The sequence below is a fragment of the Micropterus dolomieu genome, linkage group LG07, assembly GCF_021292245.1.
Source record: "Micropterus dolomieu isolate WLL.071019.BEF.003 ecotype Adirondacks linkage group LG07, ASM2129224v1, whole genome shotgun sequence".
NCBI lineage: Eukaryota > Metazoa > Chordata > Actinopteri > Centrarchiformes > Centrarchidae > Micropterus > Micropterus dolomieu.
The window spans coordinates 12,210,241-12,228,853 of record NC_060156.1 but is presented as its reverse complement, the minus strand read 5'-3'; the positions used below and the strand labels follow the sequence as shown (position 1 = coordinate 12,228,853).

Here is an 18,613-nt window from a genome sequence, read left to right as displayed (position 1 = left end):
CCGGTCAATGACCTGAAAAGAGCTGGGACCACCGTTTCCAAGGTTACTGTTGGTAATACACTAAGACGTCACGGTTTGAAATCACGCATGGCACGGAAGGTTCCCCTGCTTAAACCAGCACATGTCAAGGCCCGTCTTCAGTTTGCCAATGACCATTTGGATGATCCAGAGGAGTCACGGGAGAAAGTCATGTGGTCAGATGAGACCAAAATAGAACTTTTTGGTCATAATTCCACTAACCGTGTTTGGAGGAAGAAGAATGATGAGCACCATCCCAAGAACACCATCCCTACTGTGAAGCATGGGGGTGGTAGCATCATGCTTTGGGGGTGTTTTTCTGCACACGGGACAGGGCGACTGCACTGTATCAAGGAGAGGATGACCGGGGCCATGTATTGCGAGATTTTGGGGAACAACCTCCTTCCCTCAGTTAGAGCATTGAAGATGGGTCGAGGCTGGGTCTTCCAACATGACAATGACCCGAAGCACACAGCCAGGATAACCAAGGAGTGGCTCTGTAAGAAGCATATCAAGGTTCTGGCGTGGCCTAGCCAGTCTCCAGACCTAAACCCAATAGAGAATCTTTGGAGGGAGCTCAAACTCGTGTTTCTCAGCGACAGCCCAGAAACCTGACTGATCTAGAGAAGATCTGTGTGGAGGAGTGGGCCAAAATCCCTCCTGCAGTGTGTGCAAACCTGGTGAAAAACTACAGGAAACGTTTGACCTCTGTAATTGCACACAAAGGCTACTGTACCAAATATTAACATTGATTTTCCCAGGTGTTCAAATACTTATTTGCAGCTGTATCATACAAATAAATAGTTAAAAAATCATACATTGTGATTTCTGGATTTTTTTTTTTTTAGATTATGTCTCTCACAGTGGACATGCACCTACAATGACAATTTCAGACCCCTCCATGATTTCTAAGTGGGAGAACTTGCAAAATAGCAGGGTGTTCAAATACTTATTTTCCTCACTGTATATTAAATAAAATTTAAGAGGCTCAAGTGCTTCACATATTTATTTATTAATTTTAAATATAAAGTGTTTATCTGTTTAAAAAAATAAGAAATATTTGTGCAGACCATTCCACTTTACCTTTACTGGAAATTTATTGTACTGTAGTGCCCACACATCTCTCATCGGTTACATACCATCCTGCATGTGTTGATCAAAGCTTTTTATTAAATACATTGATATATTTCTCTCAATGCAGGCTTCATAGCTTCAGACATGACCTCCAGGAACTCCAGCACTCAGTTGTGGCTGATCACTCACTTCCATGAGATGGGCTCCTTGTATGACTACCTTCAACTCAGCACCCTTGATGCATCCAGCTGCCTCCGCATGGCCCTCTCCATCGCGAGCGGCCTGGCACATCTCCACGTCGAGATCTTCGGCACCCAGGGCAAACCGGCCATCGCCCACCGAGACCTCAAGAGCAAAAATATATTGGTTAAAAAGAATGGACAGTGCTGCATTGCTGACCTTGGTGAGCAAACTGACAGATTTACAAGATCAATTTCCACTCCATTTAATCTAAGGGGTATAAAAGTTCAACTTCAAAAAGATGTGGATAGGATGTGCTTTTGATCACTTCACAAGCAGTGCCGTCTCCTGCTGAGCACTTATCTGTGCAGCCAAACATAGTTCAATACCACAGAACTTTATTTTAAAATCTAAAGAATTTCCAAAGAGACAAAATATGTGAGGCTGAATTTTGGGGAAATGTGCATAAAATGATGCACAAAACAGCTGGTATATTTACATTAGATTGAATGGTGCAGCTACAAAAAACAGCGAGTTTTGGATCTGAATATTTCCCACTGTATTAATATGATATGGCTTTATTAAAGAGCTGGTAACAGCTGATGCCTCTTGAGTACAAGATGATTTTAATCACCTCAAAGCTACTGAAAGGGTTAATTAAATGTTATGGTTCATGGGCTATTGCGCAAGAGATGCATCTGCTGTAAAATCGCATCTATCCTCTTAACCATATTTGTTGTTAATTTAGGAAGAACAACCACTGCTAAATGTACCATCCAGCACCTTAATCAAAAACACATTTAGAGGAACTCAGACCACTTTATCTAATACACCAATGTTCCGTTGGCAGATGCTTGAATAAAAACTAATTCAGGTACAAGCCATAACCTGGCGACAGTCTTGAAATGTTTACTGCTCCGGATGACGCATTTTGCTGTTCCGACAAACATGGTACTAGTTGTTTGTCTCCCAAGTGAGTTGTTCTTATGTCGGAGTACATCCTGTATGGTGGAACAGAAGCTGTTTATGGTGAACAGGTAGCGCTTCAGCATTTAAATCAGTTGATGGAGTGAATCTAGTGTTTTGTCCTCGCCACAGTTGTCTCCCTCCACTCCAAAGTGTGTTTTGCTTATTGTTACTTTGTCACTCGGATGTTTGAACTTCACTGTGCAGAATGACGTACGTGCAGAATTTGACGCTAGGTTCTCTGTGCTCACCTTAAATCTGAGTTTAACACTTCATTATGTGACCTCACAAAACATTTGTGGTCTACTATGCAAATTGCACAAGTGTGATGTGAAAGTTTGACACCTCCAGTGAAGCAGGACACATCCTGTGTCCAGAAGTAAACATTTAAAAAAAAACAAAAAACAAACATAAGTTGCACATTCATAGATTCAGAATTTTTTTTTAATGAGAGAAGGAATTTTTATCTTTCTTTTTTTTTTTTTTTCAAATTTAATTTAACTTTTTTTTTGTAAAATTATACTTAGTTACACAATTCACAAAAAAAGCAGACCCATTTCTCTGTGGGAACAACGTCAAGTGGGAGCCACTGGTGGACAGCCGGAAGGTGCTGATGCCACCACTGCACATCAAATTGAGCCTAGTGAAACAATTTGTCAGAGCTCTAGATAAGGAGTCAGCAGCTTTCAAGGACCTTCAAGACTTCTCCCCTAAGCTCTCTGAGGCAAAGATCAAAGCCAGTGTATAACATGTATTCTTGTTAATTTGGATTCAAATGTTGTTTTTTTTCTGTGAAGGATTAAACACAAATTATGAAATAGGTAAATTTCAATATATCACAATCCTGGTCACAAAAGCGAAGTTTGTGGTGAATAATAGCCTATATTATTAGTATATTAATACTAAGTATTTTCTATACTTTTGAGGCATAAGCAATTAACAGTTTTTAAAATTGTTACACGGTGTTGTTATTCTAAGCACTGACGTATTTTTGAACATCTAATGTCCGGAGGAGAACTTTTAAAAGTGTTGTGTTTTTTTTCATGCTAGGTCTCGCGGTCATGCATTTTCAAGACACCAACGAGTTAGATGTGGGGAACAACCCTAAAGTGGGCACAAAGCGCTACATGGCCCCTGAAGTGCTTGATGACTCCATCCAGATGGACTGCTTTGAGTCCTTCAAGAGAGTGGACATCTGGGCCCTGGGCCTCGTCCTGTGGGAGATTGCCAGGAGGACAGTCAGCAATGGTCAGTACATGTTTTACACGAGATGGTCCTGTTGGATTCACTGTAGTAATTTTCCTTAGTTCCATCTGTTATGGTTGTCGCAAATCTGCATTTCCTACAAGCAGCATATTGTAGGCAGCACTATCTACATCTTTTTTTTAAATGTAGATAGTGCTGGTAGGTACTGTGTTTCTTACGCATGTAGAAAAAAGTGATGAACCTCATTTTGGCGGAATATGTATCCTAGATATCCTATTTATGTGTTAGTGATCAAATGGTTAGTAACAGTGTTTGATTGGTAAAGAAATCATTGTGAACATGTTGCTCTCTTCAGAATGAACACAGCATCATTGCTTTAACTCACACTAAGTAAAAGCTTTTTCTGCTATTGATGGAAAGATTTGGCCTTGATACACACATCATCATCCCACTGTGTGTGGTGTCTGGAGAAGCCAGAGGCATCTTAGGTGAAATAAAACCTACTTCCCTCCATTCACGGTCAAATGGGTTTATCGCTTTATAGTAGGACTTAGTAGGACTGGGCTTTCAGTGACACTTAAGATATTGATTTACCCCCCCCCCCCCTCCCCCGACACAGTAATCTCATATCTCTTATTTTGTCCCACGGCTGCACTTAAGGACAAAACAGCTGTGCCGGAACATGAATCCTTTTTTTGTGTTTAATGTTAGTAAGACTCGTATTTTACACTTTGTTTTGAGTGATGCGATCTTGAAAGTGAATTGTTGCTTGCTCTGCTTGCAGGCATTGTCGAAGACTACAAGCCACCTTTTCATGACGTCGTCCCAAGTGATCCCAGTTTTGAGGATATGAAGAAGGTTGTGTGTGTGGATCAGCAGCGGCCCAACATCCCAAACAGATGGTTTTCAGACCCAGTAAGTAATATTTAAACAGTCAAAGTGTGTTTGTTTGTTATCCAGAAATATTTACATTCTGTAAGGGGCACACTGATTGATGAATGTCTCCTGATTCATTTTTAGACTTTAACCTCCATGTCTAAACTCATGAAGGAGTGCTGGTACCAGAATCCATCGGCCAGATTAACAGCGTTACGCATCAAAAAGACTCTGACAAAGATCGACAACTCTCTGGACAAAATCAAAACAGACATTTGAGCATGCCTTGAGAAGAAGAGGCAGACATACTAAAGGCCTTTGAAGACATCCAGAGGGTGGACCATCTTAAAGAAATCTCACAAGACAAGAGATTTGATGGGTTCGGTGCCCTTATAGTGGCACAGACCTATATTTATTTTAAAACACTTGACGGGACACATTTTGGCATCCAAAGATGGCTTACCAGGCATTTCTGAGACTGCCAGTGGTCTTGGAAATAGGAAAATATCTATTCAATGTATGACATAGGAGCTGGACTGTTAGCAATGTTTTTCAAGGACGACACCGTCACCTGGGCATTTGAGTAAGCTTGCTTTTGTTAGAACCGCAGATTTCGTTTGACAGAGAGACCTTCGTTTTAGTTTTTCCCAAAAATATCCGAACATATTAGCATTGTCACTTTAGCTCTTTAATTGTACTGAAATGTTTATTTGCATTATGGTGGATTCATTTGGAAAAGAAGTCAATTTGCCAATTTAACCTGCATACTTTCTCATACAGTGATCACAGCAAACAGTGTTATGTTTTACTTTGTGTGTCATGAACCTCTGTTTACAATACTGTCAGAACAAGTTTCTTGGGATCTCAACAGTCCTGTTAACATTTTGTTGTACAGCTGCATCAGCGGCACTGTTCCTTTCCTGAGATATTGTCCAACTAAAGGTAGTCTGTCGCAAACCTTTTGTATATCACCATGGATTTTACATTGAATTATGTACCTGTTCTATGTTTTGTTTCTTCAGCTTTACAGACAAATGCTAAAAGAACAAATAAAATATCTGCTAGATGATGCTGAAATCTATTCCTCCAGAGGCCTGTGAGTAAGCCTGTAAAGCCTGTATACTGTCTTAACACGTGCATTGTCAAGTAAATGAAGTCAAACTTCAGCCTTTTTTATTTCTTTAACATTTTATATCAATTAGTGATTTATATTAATTAAATAGAAAAAAATGTGTTTTATTTGTCTTTATTTGTCTTGATGCTGCATCTAGTAGATTCGTTTATTTTTAGCCATGCTAGCAGCGTGTCTCCAGGGCTGGCAATGTTGGTGAGTCGGTCAGGCCACCACTTTTGTCCAGACTGAAGTATCTATCAATATCAGTATTAACAAGTACTGGATGAATTACGATGAAACTTTGCACAGATGTTCACGGTGCCCGGACGATGTGCCTTGATGACTTTTGGCTGGCATTTCCTGCAGTGCCCCCAGCAGGTCAAAGTTTTCACATATCCTGTAAAATATTTCAACAGCTCCCAGATGGATTGGTACAAATTTCAACATGTTTCCCAGATGACATGTCCTGAGTTTGGTGGCTGACTTTTCTGACTTATCATCTAGCACCATCACCAGGTCAAGCATTTAATTTCTCCAGTACTTTGGTTTATGACCAAATACCAGCAACACTAATGACATTCCCATCATCCTCAGCTGTACTGAGTGTTTAGTGCTGATTATCAAATTGTTATTGTTAGTACAGCCTAACAGAGCTGCTAGACTCTTGTCTGACTTTGTGTTGCTGAGAACATCTTTGATTTCTCTGCCCATGTTAATTTAGTCATTCCTGGTCTTTGGTGTTTAGATAGTAGTGTTAAAGTTGTCTAATTTTGAATCTTTTTAATTAGTCAGGATCTTCAATACTGAGGAACTTTGGTCCTGTAGTTTTCATTTGAATACCATCTGTACCAACTATGGTTTCAAATCAAACCCATATAGCCTCAATCATTCTCTTGTGATTTGTAAGTCCAATAAGAAACTGTGACCACAGTATGTAGTCAGGGCGAAGTCATTTACCTTTCCAAATGAAGTGAACTATTGTAGCTGTCAGCCTTCCAGCTAAAACCCACATTCCATTTTCCAGTGGCTGCCTCTGTTTTTGTCAGTAGAAATGTTCGTTGACGCCGAATTCATTCACTGATATACAGTTATTTTTACACAACTATCTATTTCCTGTAAAAAGCTTAACATCTGCACTGATAATGCAACAAATTAATTTATATTCATTTTGAAAAGGTCATAATCCCAGACATTTCCCCTGCCAGCTGTAAACTGAAACTGCTTGCGCAGCTTGGCAGATGTCAAACAGAAACTGGGCTCCTCCCGATGGTTCTCAGACAGATTTATATGCTAGAGGAGCGTTGTGGGCCAGATGATAGAAACACAACAGTGGATGCCTGACACGGCCGAGACGCCGTTCTTGCGTGTATCGACAGCTGTCAGACTTTCGTTACGTAGACCGTCTTCATATTCATTGTCATTTGATCCTGCCTACACACACAGAGCACAGAGGTTTGACTCCATTACTTCTAGTCCTGTACTGGGTCTGTATACCTGCCGTGTACTTCAGTGCACACTGAGTGGAATAAGTTGTAATCTGTTTTCCCCTTCCAGAAAGACTGTAGTCAATTTATTCATTTATTATAATGTGATTATAATAAATTAATGATGATTATTGCCTACTACAATTGTATTTGTGTGGCCAACATTTTAAAGCCTTTCTACAGTCCCAATTGGTATAGCAAGAGCAGAGCTTACAGTATTAGTAGTGTTTGCAGAACCCATAATAGAGTCGAGGTTACTGGATTCAGTAGTTAGATCAACAAGTATTCCTATTGTTTCCAAAGCTGTGCTGTTTGTACAGAACATGTAGCCTGCTTGGCCTTTACTGTGAATATATAAAATATTACATTTTGCACTTCTGTTTTTTGCTCAAGTAGACTTTGGTTTTAAGCTCAGTTCACTCAGTCACTCTCCCTGGTGGTTGCTATGGAGCCTGAGCAGCAGAAACACAGCTTGGTCGCATATGACTTGCAGTAAATAACTTCTCACTTGCAGGTGAGTTGAGCTGGAACTTTACACTGAGCTTAATGTGCGGCAGACTCATTTGGTATTCACCACCTGTAAGTGTTTGCCCTCTGCTCGGTTGGACAGGATGAGCAGGTGCCTGTCTGGGCTGGTTTCCTCGGTTTTGCTGACCTAAGTTCTGCTAACATCCAGGGAGAGGCCACAAGGGAGAGAGATAGGCTGTATTACCAACCAGGCAAAGCATGAAACCCAGTCCCTCAGGGGCCACAAACTTGTCAATTGGTCTTTGTAATTTAATTAGCTGCAAATGTATTGCACCTCAAGTACAGTATCATCAAAGGTGGGTCCTGCATTATTATCTAATCTTATGGCCCTGTGTTGGAGAGGGGTCCTGTCAAAATGTTGATTTATGACCTTCTTTTGTTTTGCTTCTATTGGGCTCAAGTGGTGCACAAATTTGTGTTTAGTCAAATGAACACAAGCTAATTAACACAAAACCTTGGACAGTTTTGTAGCATAGGAGTACTGGTTGTTCTCTGGCCATATAATGAGGCTGCCATGTACATAGTGTGCTGTGTGCACTGTGCTTGATGGGAACTTGGAGGCCACAAGGTACATACACACATTTTTTTTGCCCCAATGCCCCGAAATAGGATAATCCATCCATGGCTACTGTCCCTTGGAAACCAATGCATGTTACTATAGAGCATTTATTGGCCCTAGTAGGCCTATGTACACATGGACTTGGAGACAAGTCAATGCATTGTGCGTGTTGGGATTGCTTGTTGTGCTCAATCAGGAGTTCAGTGGTCATATACATTATTTATCATATATACAGATTGGCTCTGTAATCAAGTAGATTGTCATTTTAATAGTGTCCTTAAAAAACTCTGGATTACATTAACCTATTCAGTGTAGGAACAGTTTGACCTGGTTCCTGTCCTCAGCAAGCACTTATAAATAAGTGACACCTCCGTGAATTGAAGAAATTTCCATATTCAATATGTAGACAGGAGGTGGTGTTTTACTGGACCTGCAGCAGTTAAATGGATGTGCAACACACTTTCTCTCTGGCTCTCATTCACATGTCTTTATCGGAGGTCTGCAGCGCTAATCCTCTTAAATCCCAGTCAACAGAGGCGGAGCAAACCTCTCATTGCGTTTCAGTTTCCTCCCCGCATTTACTGCGAGGCATTTGTGCGGGCTGCATGGCCGACGGACTTCACCGCAATGTGTAATGTTGTTTCTGTAGAGTAGCTGTGTACACGGTGCGTCGGAGAGGGAGCAGATGCGGCTCTTGCCATGACTTGTCCCAGGAAGCAGAGCTTTCAAGCGGCGTTGATCTTTCTGTCTTTCGCCCAGCTGACTGCAGGTACAGTAGCTGACAGATCCCACAGTTTGTATTACGTTAATCAAATGCATTAATTTGGTTTAATGTGAGTTAGTGAAGTGCTTACCATATAAATTGCTGGGTAAATAGGATAGATAGTTATTTCAGTTGACTTTTTATATCGCCAGTATGAGAGAGGTGTTAACACAGTTTCAAGAATTATGGGTTATGTCATCACACAGCATGAATAAAGTTTGTTTAACTTTGAAGGGCGCATTATTTTATAGGTCTACTAATAAAAGTTAAATAACAGCGCACCTTTGTAAATTAAAAAATTAGAAAGAAAAATAGGCTACTATTTTAAAAATTAGGCTTAATTTATTTTGCTGTTAAAGTTCTGAATGCAAAGACCATCTATCTAAAGAAAATATAAAGCTGGCTCCTACAACCTGTTCTTCCATGTTGGGTCACTTGTAGTGCAGGAACTGTTCATAGACCATGTGTTTTAAGTTGTTTTCAAAAATAGCTTACTTATAAATTAGATTGAGTGCTTGGTAGAAAAATAATTGGGCAGACTTTCAAAACATTGTAAAATATTGTCAGTTTATTCTTTGTTGCCATTTCCCAGTTAGTACTGATGCTGTAAGACCATGTGATGATGGAGTCAGTGTTTTGGGCAAAACTTTGTAGGCTAGTTTCATACAGCAGGATGGCTTTACTTTATTGTCACATCTGTTTAGGATCTGAAGGGTCTTTTTCTGGAGACCTTTTTCCTGTCTGTATATTAAAGATTAAAGTTGTTTGTTAGATAATAAAAAATTTGTTTGACAAAATTTACACAAGAGCTAAAACAATCAGTTGATTAATTGATTGATCAGTTGACAGAAAATAATATTTAATTCATTCTCTGGTTCCAGCTTCTCCAATGTGAGGATTTGCAGCTTTATCTTGCCATAAATGATAGTGAATATCTTTGTGTTTTGGACTACTGGTAAGACAAAAAAGGCAATTTATAGGTGTCACCTTGGTCTTTAGGAAGGTGTGATTGGCATGTTTTTAAGACCCAATAATTGCTTGAGAAAATAATCAGCAGATTAACTGATAATGAAAATTAACTACAGTAGCAACCCTAATTGACACAGCAAGTGGTGGTCCCCAGGCTGTAATGCTGCATTTCATGTGATAAAATAAAGTGTAATGAATAGTGGCTGCTTGCAACACAAATGCCTCCTATACATTTAGTGTAAAGTAAACAAGCAGCCACTCACCTGCTGTACCTGATTTGTCAACAGGTGCAGGTTCATAAACAGATGAACTATTAACTATAAAAGAAAAAATGTTAGCACGTTGCACCTATTGGTGTTGCCCGCCTGGCTTGTCCTGGCGCACGTCCTGATAAATGGTTGTGTGACAGAAAGCTTGTATGTCTAATAAAGTTAAAGACAGAAATGCTGGCAGTGTGCTGACCTGTTTCCCTTTGTTTTGGCTGCTAATGTTTCAGGCTTAGAACAAGACAATAACACAAACTTGAAGTGGAGCTTGTGCCTGTTTGACAGCGAGGTGTGTGGGAGCTGTTATAGTATGTTTCCAATCGGGCAAGCAGGGAGGTGTGGTTTTGTAGAGGGGACAAACTGTTGGAAGGCATCTCTTGTTTTATACACAGCAAAGGATAGAAGTGCAGTAATTGCACACTTTCTTTTGGTAAACATACTTGAATGCACAAATTCAGCTAATCAGCTCTGAGACAGGCTGCATAATACAGATAGATTAAAAATACAGAGTTCAAATGAAGGAGATTCTAAGTACCATTAAGGTGTCACATTCTATCTCTCTACATGATAGCTTCATTTGTAATGTGATACCCGTGTTTTTACAACAAGCAATCACAAGACCGTTTAATCAGTGAAGACCTATGTGGTAAAAAATGCATGCACTATACTTCTCTAAATTGGAATTGCATCTTAATAATTTTTTATAAAAAGGTTGTTAAGAATAGTTTATCCCTACACCTCCTCTCTACTCGTGCTGATCAAGTGTTTGCTACAACATCTCAGAGGAGGAATTCAGTTCTAATTGATTGCATTGCATTTTTTGTTGCACTTTAAAGTGTAGGAGTACATCAGAATCAGAATCAGATTTATTGCCAGGTATGTGTACACATCTGAGGAACTTGACTCTGGACAATGCTCACGGTGTGCTTACTTATACAATAATACAATAAGACAATAATAATCAAACGCAGGCTACAGTATTGGGAACAGATATATATACACACTATGAACAAAAACGGACAGATTGACACAATAGTGCAAAGGTGGTGCAGGAGAAAAATTATTATTACCATTATTGTTATTATTATGAACATGTCGGAGGTGGATGTGATGTACAGGTGCACATACACATACAAGCATACATGTACACAGTGTGATGAGTGCAAAGAATGCTGGAATAAATAAGTATTATGTGTGGTGTTATCTCCATGTGGTAGGTGGATGCAGTATATACAATATGAATATGAACAGTATGAACAGTAGTAGTAGTGCATTCTTATTATCAACTCTGTTCACCTAGGGAATTGCTCATATCTCCTCCATGATTGAGGGGAGCTGCAGAGCTATTCGAACCAGTTTGGAGTTTCTGGAGAATGATATGAAACGTGTGCACACATTCCAGGATGTGTGTGAAGAATGTTTGATTGAAATTACAGAAATGTTTTGTTTGTAGTGGCTCACTGATGCACTATGGAGAGGTACAGAACATTTGAAACCATAATCAATATGAAGTCACATGTAAAGTGACACCGGTTGAACACCTGCTGTATGTCATAAAAATGGAAGCAGAGAGAGTTGAAAATATAGCTGTGAGATAAGGTGGGAAATTCTATGGAGGGAGCAGTTGTCCAACTTTGTAACAGTGTCATATTAGACTATATGCCGTTCAGTGAAACCTTCAGGTAGGCTCTAGTCCCACCTTTCACTACCTTAACTAAATGAGGGAATTCGCCTTTAATGCTAACCTTACCCTACAAAGAATGGCAAGGCTGGATTTGTCATGCAAAGATTATTTTTTGCAAGGTGGGTAGAGAAAATGTTACAGTAGATCCAATGTGACAAAAAATATATGGCCTGATGCAATGGCTTGTCCGGGTTTATTATGTTTGGGGGTGACATGCAGTGGTGGGATGAAGTATTCACACACACAGAGAGAGAGAGATAGAGAATAATCATTAATTTACCATTTCTCATGTCTAATCTAATTACTAACATTACAGTATCTTACATTCCAGTGTTTAAACTTAAAAAAAGATAAATAAACCGATCACAACATACAAATGTAATATAAAGCATCTGTACTTTATTCTTTGAGTCCTCAAAAAGAAATTGTACCTTCAACAGTTGGTTCAGACTAAGTTGCTGCCTCTGACTGGGCAGATCATAGTTTGGGAAAATGGGGTGGCTCCTGGGGTGGCTAATCAGATTCCACTTCTATCCATACCCCTGTCCTGATGTAAATGAAAATAAACTAAAATGTTATGTTCACTTTGTTCTTAATTTTTATTTTTTTTACCATTACTAAATGAAAGATAGGTGTTTTTCTTTTCACTGTCTTTGGTGTGGAGTTTGTTGTTCCAGCAAGACACCAGCATGTGATTTTGCTGACTGTTATCTTCTGAGAGCATAACACTGTTTTAAGCGTGCACTTCCGCTTTGCAAACTAAACGCAGTTTTGGTGTTTATGGCACATATTCCCCAAACCAGTCCTTTTGCTTCTAATAATGCTAAACAATGGAGAACATTTTGAATATATTACTTCCATATCACCACATGTGAATAAAGAAGCAACTGAACACATAAAAAAAGCTTAAAAAACACCAACTCAGTTACAGAGTTAGAATATATTAAAATCTCATTAAACAACCATTGTCCCTGAACGTTGTTGCCAAGCAACTCCCAGGTGTGCTATAAAAGTGAAGCGTTACTTTGTCATATTTCAGTTAGCCTTGCCCTGAACTGAAGTCCTGATCTCAAGATGTCTGTTTTACTGTTGGAGGAGCTTTTACAAAGCAGTTTAAAACAAAAGGTTGGTGGTATTCTGTATTTTTCTTAATTCCAAAAATCCCATTAAAAGACAAAAAACTGATGTTGGAATTATCCTGATAAAATGTACACGCCAAGCTGGTTGATATGTTGCTTTGTTACAATGACTATGAGCACTGTTGTTTATTTTGAGTCAATCCTTCACAATCTTGGTGCTTTAAATAGTCACTGGTGCACCAAATGTATTTTAATCTGCATCTGAAAGAATGCAATATTCATTCAATTGTAAGTAATACTGTCTAAAAACTACAGTGCTTTTAGGAAATTACTGAACCATTTACATTTTTTAAAATTATGTTAAATAAATAAGCATTTTTAAACAGTAACATCTTCAGTAGGTAGGAGTGACTGCTACAAGGTCAATGTAAGATTTATTGTCATTCTCTCCATACATAGTACTCTATACCTATAACCAAGAAGTAGCATTCCTTCAGTGATCCAGTGTGCACAATAAAGAAACAGGGTAGGGAAATCAGATAGTGTTGAGAGACAAACTAATATCTTGTTGGCTTTGTTTTATTCATGGGATATATTGACTTTAAGAAAAATTTATCAACAATGCCAGCCTTTTTTGTTGAAGTATTTATCACTCCATCTGCAACACTAGCTCAATGTTGTAGAGTCGCAACTCTTTCTCTTCATATCTGTTCAATAGGAAAGCTTTGTTACGGTGTGCCCCAGAGATCAATCCATGATCCCATCATGTACTCTTTTATATAATAAAAACCTTGTATTAAACACATTTCTTATAACGGCTACATGGATGGCACGCAGGCGTATCTTTCATTTAAGCCATATGACCTTAACAGCCCATCCTCCTTACTGCATTGTTTAGCAACTCTGAACGACTTCAGATCACTGACATAAAAAGATAAATCCTGTCACTGACTGAATCCATGCATTGCACCATACACATTTAAAAACACCGCTTTCACTTGTGTTCACAGCATGAACTTTGGTCACTATCTCAAGAAAGTGTCCTGATGTTGTTGCTTCCAGTTGTGAAATGTATCTAGTTTAATTCCTGTTCTTATCTGTCAAGATCTTTTAAAGATTTAGTAATGCTTTTTTCCCCCTCCTTGGATTGCAATACATGTGCAATATACATACTTAGATTGCTCCACTTCCAGGCCACAAGGGGTCAAAAAAAGCCTGTGCCAGACTTTTAACAAAATCCTCACACAGTTCATTAATAACTCTGATTATGCCTTTTCAACACTGGTTGTCTGTAGGGGTCAGAATTAGCGTGGGGTAATGTTCCCCAAGCCCAGGTTGAAATCAGAGAGTTTGTGGCTATTGAGTTGCCTCCTTGAAAACCTTAACAACAGTCAGATGATCACAAGTACAGATTAAAGCGGTTGACATTATAAGCATTTTATTTTGTAATGTCTCTATTGTTTTTCCTTAATTTTTTAATCCTTGCTGTTCCTGTACATTCTAAAATTCCAGCTGTATGGCCACACATACTGGATGTAATATCTATAATATACTGCCAAAACTGTTACTATTCATGAGGACTAGTTGGAAATTGGCCAAATGGGCTTCACATTCAGTGGTAGAACACAAAACACAAAAACAATTTCAAATGCAATCATATTAGAAGAATTCATGAAGATTTACGATGGGCTAGAAAAAACAATAGTCCCTTTCAACCATATCCAGACTTCCTAGTTTCGTGTCAAGTTCATGTCAGGTTACCTGACCTAAAGCAATTTTCACGTATTGTTGATATAAGACAAATACAGTTACACTGGCAAGAATAAGCGTGTGTAAAGAGGACACAGGATGCTTTGCATCAGCAGTGAATCTTCCTGACAAAAATAGTTTTGGGGAATGTTTTTGTCACAACCACTAACTGCACACATATGGCCTGAAATTTCAGACAGCAGCCACCAGTTTCTATAATGATACAGAAATAAACTGACACACCCACATTAAATGTAAGGTTTTTGTTCACTGAGCTAACTCAATTGCATGAAGTTAAAAAGAGGTTGTTACTGTTCATTTTTCAAAATTTCAAAAATGCTTCAAATGATCAAAAACGTCCTGTTTTGTCAGTGAGATTTATGATGAATATTTGTATTTATTTAACTTCATACTATGATTTATACTTACCTTTTATCAGTAGCACAGCTATAAATTCTGTGCTACTGGATATATTAAAAACACTTTAATTGTATAACATACAATATTCTCACAGTTCATCTCCAGTGAGCAGGCAGTGCGGCTTGCTTATCAATCACCCACAGTCTTATCAAACAAAGAATGACAGCAGCTCCAAGTAGAACACAAGATTATCTGGGTGTTAAACTAAGAGGTATTACTCTGGTTCCTCCACCTTCAGCCATTTAAGAGCATGGACCTCCTTATGTAACAGGAGCATCCTGCCTCTAAAGAGTTAAAAACCACTGGCCATGACAGTCTGTGAATTAAACTGTTTGTCTAGTGTCCTATTGCCCCTCAGCGATGTTACAAATCAATGAATTACCAAGAAAGTGCCTGTGAAGAAAATAGTTATCCAACCGTCTTAAGTAATACAATGTGTTTCAGGTCTGAAGTGTGTGTGCCAGCTGTGCGCCAACCACACCTGTGAGACGACTGCAGACGGCGCCTGCTGGAACTCTGTGATGTTAATTGACGGGAAGGAGGAGACGGTCAAGTCCTGCCTGTCGCCCTCTGAGATGAAGGGCCAGGTCTTTTGCTACAGCTCCCGAAATGTCTCCAAAAGGAACTGCTGCTTCACTGACTTCTGCAACAATGAAACTCTGCACCTACACCCAGGTACTGCCGATATGATGTGTCTGAACTGATCAAATCTTGCCTCCATCTCTGGTTGTCTTTTAGTTATTTATTTAAATTCATGCATTTTTATTGAAACCAATAAAGATGAATATTTTGCAATGAAAAAAAGAGACAAAAAAGGTATGAAAAAAAGGAAAGATGGATTCATCCCCTCTGACAGTCAGTTAATGTCACATTGCTCAGTAGTTACAATATTCATTCGACAGCAACGCAAGCCCAATCAGTGTTGGATTTCCCACTCATTCTGGCCCCGGCTAGACGAGGTGGATGCTGATCCTACTAGATCCTGTGACATAACAAATCTGGCAGAGCCAAAGGGATGGCAGTTAGTGACGCTCCCCCTCCCTCCACTGATTTATAAATAAATACTTTGCCAGGCATGTAGTCCTCCTGCAAGTTAAAAGCCTCTCATGGGTCTGCTGGGTGGAAGTTGGCCTTAATGCAGAGGATTTGCTACTACACCTGTGGATATGCAATTCAGTGGAAAACACCGGGAGTTCAGAGTTACACTTAGCATGGTGGTTCACAGTGGTTTTGTGTTACACTGCTGCAATGCATAAATTAGTGTCTAATGTATTTTATGTTTTTTCAGTTAATTTGTAACATAGCACAGCAATTTAAATACTTCATAGGCCCATGTAAATTGGATCATGCATAAAGAATTTAAATCAGATTTGTTAAAACTATATTAATCAGTTTTTCTGGCCATTTTCTGGCAGAACTTCATAACTAGTTGAGTTGACATGGTTATCAAGTAAGATATGGAGCAACATTAGCATCTTTTTGGAGTTGTGTTAATACAGAAAAAAATCTATTCAGGTGGAGCACCCAAATCGATTATACTAAAGGGAAACACATCTCGCTGTTGGTGACCATGTTCATATTTTTGGGCAATTTAGAACTCTGTACCTCTTAGACCAGAACAGCGTAAAGTTCCTCTTCATGCATTTTTAAACTTTTGACAATATTTAATCTTGGTCACAGTTTTAAACAAACATTAGTCCCTTCTTAATTTTTAACACTGACTGAAAGAAAAAACTAAGAAAACAAAGTGTTTTTTATTAAGATAAATCCCCAACTGATTTAGATAAATCAGAATCAGAATCAGCTTTATTGCCAGGTATGTGTACACATACGAGGAATTGGATTATACAATGCTCACGATGTGCTTACTTAAACAATAATACAATAACACAAATAATACAGTAATAAAATTAAACACATTAAACAAATAATTTTGATTAGGTGGCATTATCAGACAGTGGTCACTGTCAAATGAAGAGGTGATACAGGAGAGTTAAAGTGCTGCAGATTGTTGATGAGATGGGTCAGGGCAGCACCCTGAGGCTGTGGTGGTGTTGACTGTGAATGAGGACACCACAATCAATCTGTTCCACTGCTCTGCGAAATATCAACATACGAGCTCTTCCAGTGTGTTATTTATACATAAAGACTTTTTCATCGGTGCCCTTGCTGTGACATCTATACAGGCCTGAATAGTAGAATGCATTTAGAGTTATAAGGTTATGTTTTAGGAAGTGGTGAAGGGTTTTTGTGTAGCTGTTTTAACAGTGTAGTTTAGTTAATTGTCCTTTAAAACTTTGACCAGGATAGCCACGGCATTGTTCTTTCCCTAATTTCTAAACATTTATTTATATGTTGTGTCATATCAACAGTTTGAACAGTGCAGTTGCAGTTTGTAGAAGGTCTTTTGCCACTGGGCCAGAGGAGAGGAGTTTCTTGTTTTGCACCATATCTGCTGAGGTCCATTCGGACACATGGCAGGATATGTATTTAGGTAAAAGGCTAAAGATGTCTTAGGAAACTGTGGTTTAGTTCACGACGTGTTGCTGTGCGCATTGGGCCATCTGCAGATGTCGCATGTTTGAGGCACTCCTGGTGAGGAGAAGATGAAAAGGCTAAAGAAACACTTCATCACACAGATTTGGGATTTCACTTCTTTATTATCACAATAGTCACAGGCTCATGTGTAGGTTAAAAGAGTTATTAGTTCCTGTAATTGTTCCTGAAGTTAATATGAGGCTACAGCAATCTAAGTTGGCCAAATAATATGGGCGTCATCCAAAGTTACAGTCTTTATAGTACAAAATTTTATATTTAATATTTCCTCAGACCTATATGATTTCATTGTAGTCCTATACTACAGTGCTATTACACTGTTCACTGTGCATTGTTTTGTGAGCAAGTCTTTAAATCTCATGTTATCACAGCGCCCACCAGCTCTGCTATTTTTGTTTGTGTCCAGGTCTCCTCTGTCCACCCACAGACAGAATGAAGGTCAGAGATAGAAATGCCGGGTTACATTATTTTGCCAAACCCACAATTTATTACAAGGTCTGATAGTGCACCTGTTGTTGATCAGTGCATGTCACACAAAAGAAAAACATTTTTGATTTTTGCTTTTTGGAGAAACATTTTTTGGCACTAAAAGCTTCTGCCTCTGTATCTCTTTATTGCATTTGATTAATAGCATTTATGGGCAGTGAAAACTAATAAATGGCAGCACATCTGCCAAATGTACAATTTCCACCTCACTGAATTTTCAGATTGTCAACAGGGTGATGACTTCATTTTGCTGAGCTTGTGTTAAGGTTAGGCAAGTGTTTTTCTGATATATAGTACATCAGTGTATGCCAGCAGTGGTCATGCACTTCTGTTAATATATTGTGTACTTGAGAGGATTATTTCAGTCCACAATCACACTTAATGCCAGAATCAACAACGACCACCAGAGGGTGCAACAATCATAGGGAGCTTAGCTCAGTGATGAACTTAATTCCCTCATTCTGCTGATTCTTTGTCTTAAGAATTAAATTTCAGGGAACTGCAATATTTTAACAATATACAAGGTACAAGGTTGTTTATTTTTCACAAAGAAGAAAATACTGGCTGCATTGTCTTATTGTATGTGTGTGTACTCAGAGAGGCCTTCGGAAGAACCTGGCTGGAGCAGGCTGCAGC

At 38.9% G+C, this 18,613-nt stretch overlaps 2 protein-coding genes across 6 annotated transcripts in view; both read left to right on the top strand.

Annotated features, from left to right (window-relative positions):
- Positions 1-5,554, top strand: part of LOC123973298 (activin receptor type-1-like) — a 33,177-nt gene extending 27,623 nt beyond the window's left edge. For all 4 annotated transcript variants that reach the window (XM_046053192.1, XM_046053196.1, XM_046053195.1 and 1 more), the window contains 4 exons: positions 1,220-1,495; positions 3,289-3,486; positions 4,229-4,359; positions 4,465-5,554. In XM_046053192.1, the coding sequence (XP_045909148.1) occupies positions 1,220-1,495; positions 3,289-3,486; positions 4,229-4,359; positions 4,465-4,599 (740 nt within the window). In that variant the 3' untranslated portion in view covers positions 4,600-5,554. The remainder of the gene's footprint in view (positions 1-1,219; positions 1,496-3,288; positions 3,487-4,228; positions 4,360-4,464) is intronic.
- A 3,150-nt stretch (positions 5,555-8,704) lies between these two features.
- LOC123973584 (activin receptor type-1C) overlaps positions 8,705-18,613 on the top strand; it is an 18,513-nt gene continuing 8,604 nt past the window's right edge. Inside the window, exons 1-2 of one of the 2 annotated variants that reach the window (XM_046053751.1) lie at positions 8,705-8,774; positions 15,380-15,610. In XM_046053751.1, the coding sequence (XP_045909707.1) occupies positions 8,705-8,774; positions 15,380-15,610 (301 nt within the window). Of the gene's footprint in view, positions 8,775-12,737; positions 12,813-15,379; positions 15,611-18,613 lie in introns of those variants that run through there. The other variant, XM_046053752.1, reaches the window with a different exon arrangement.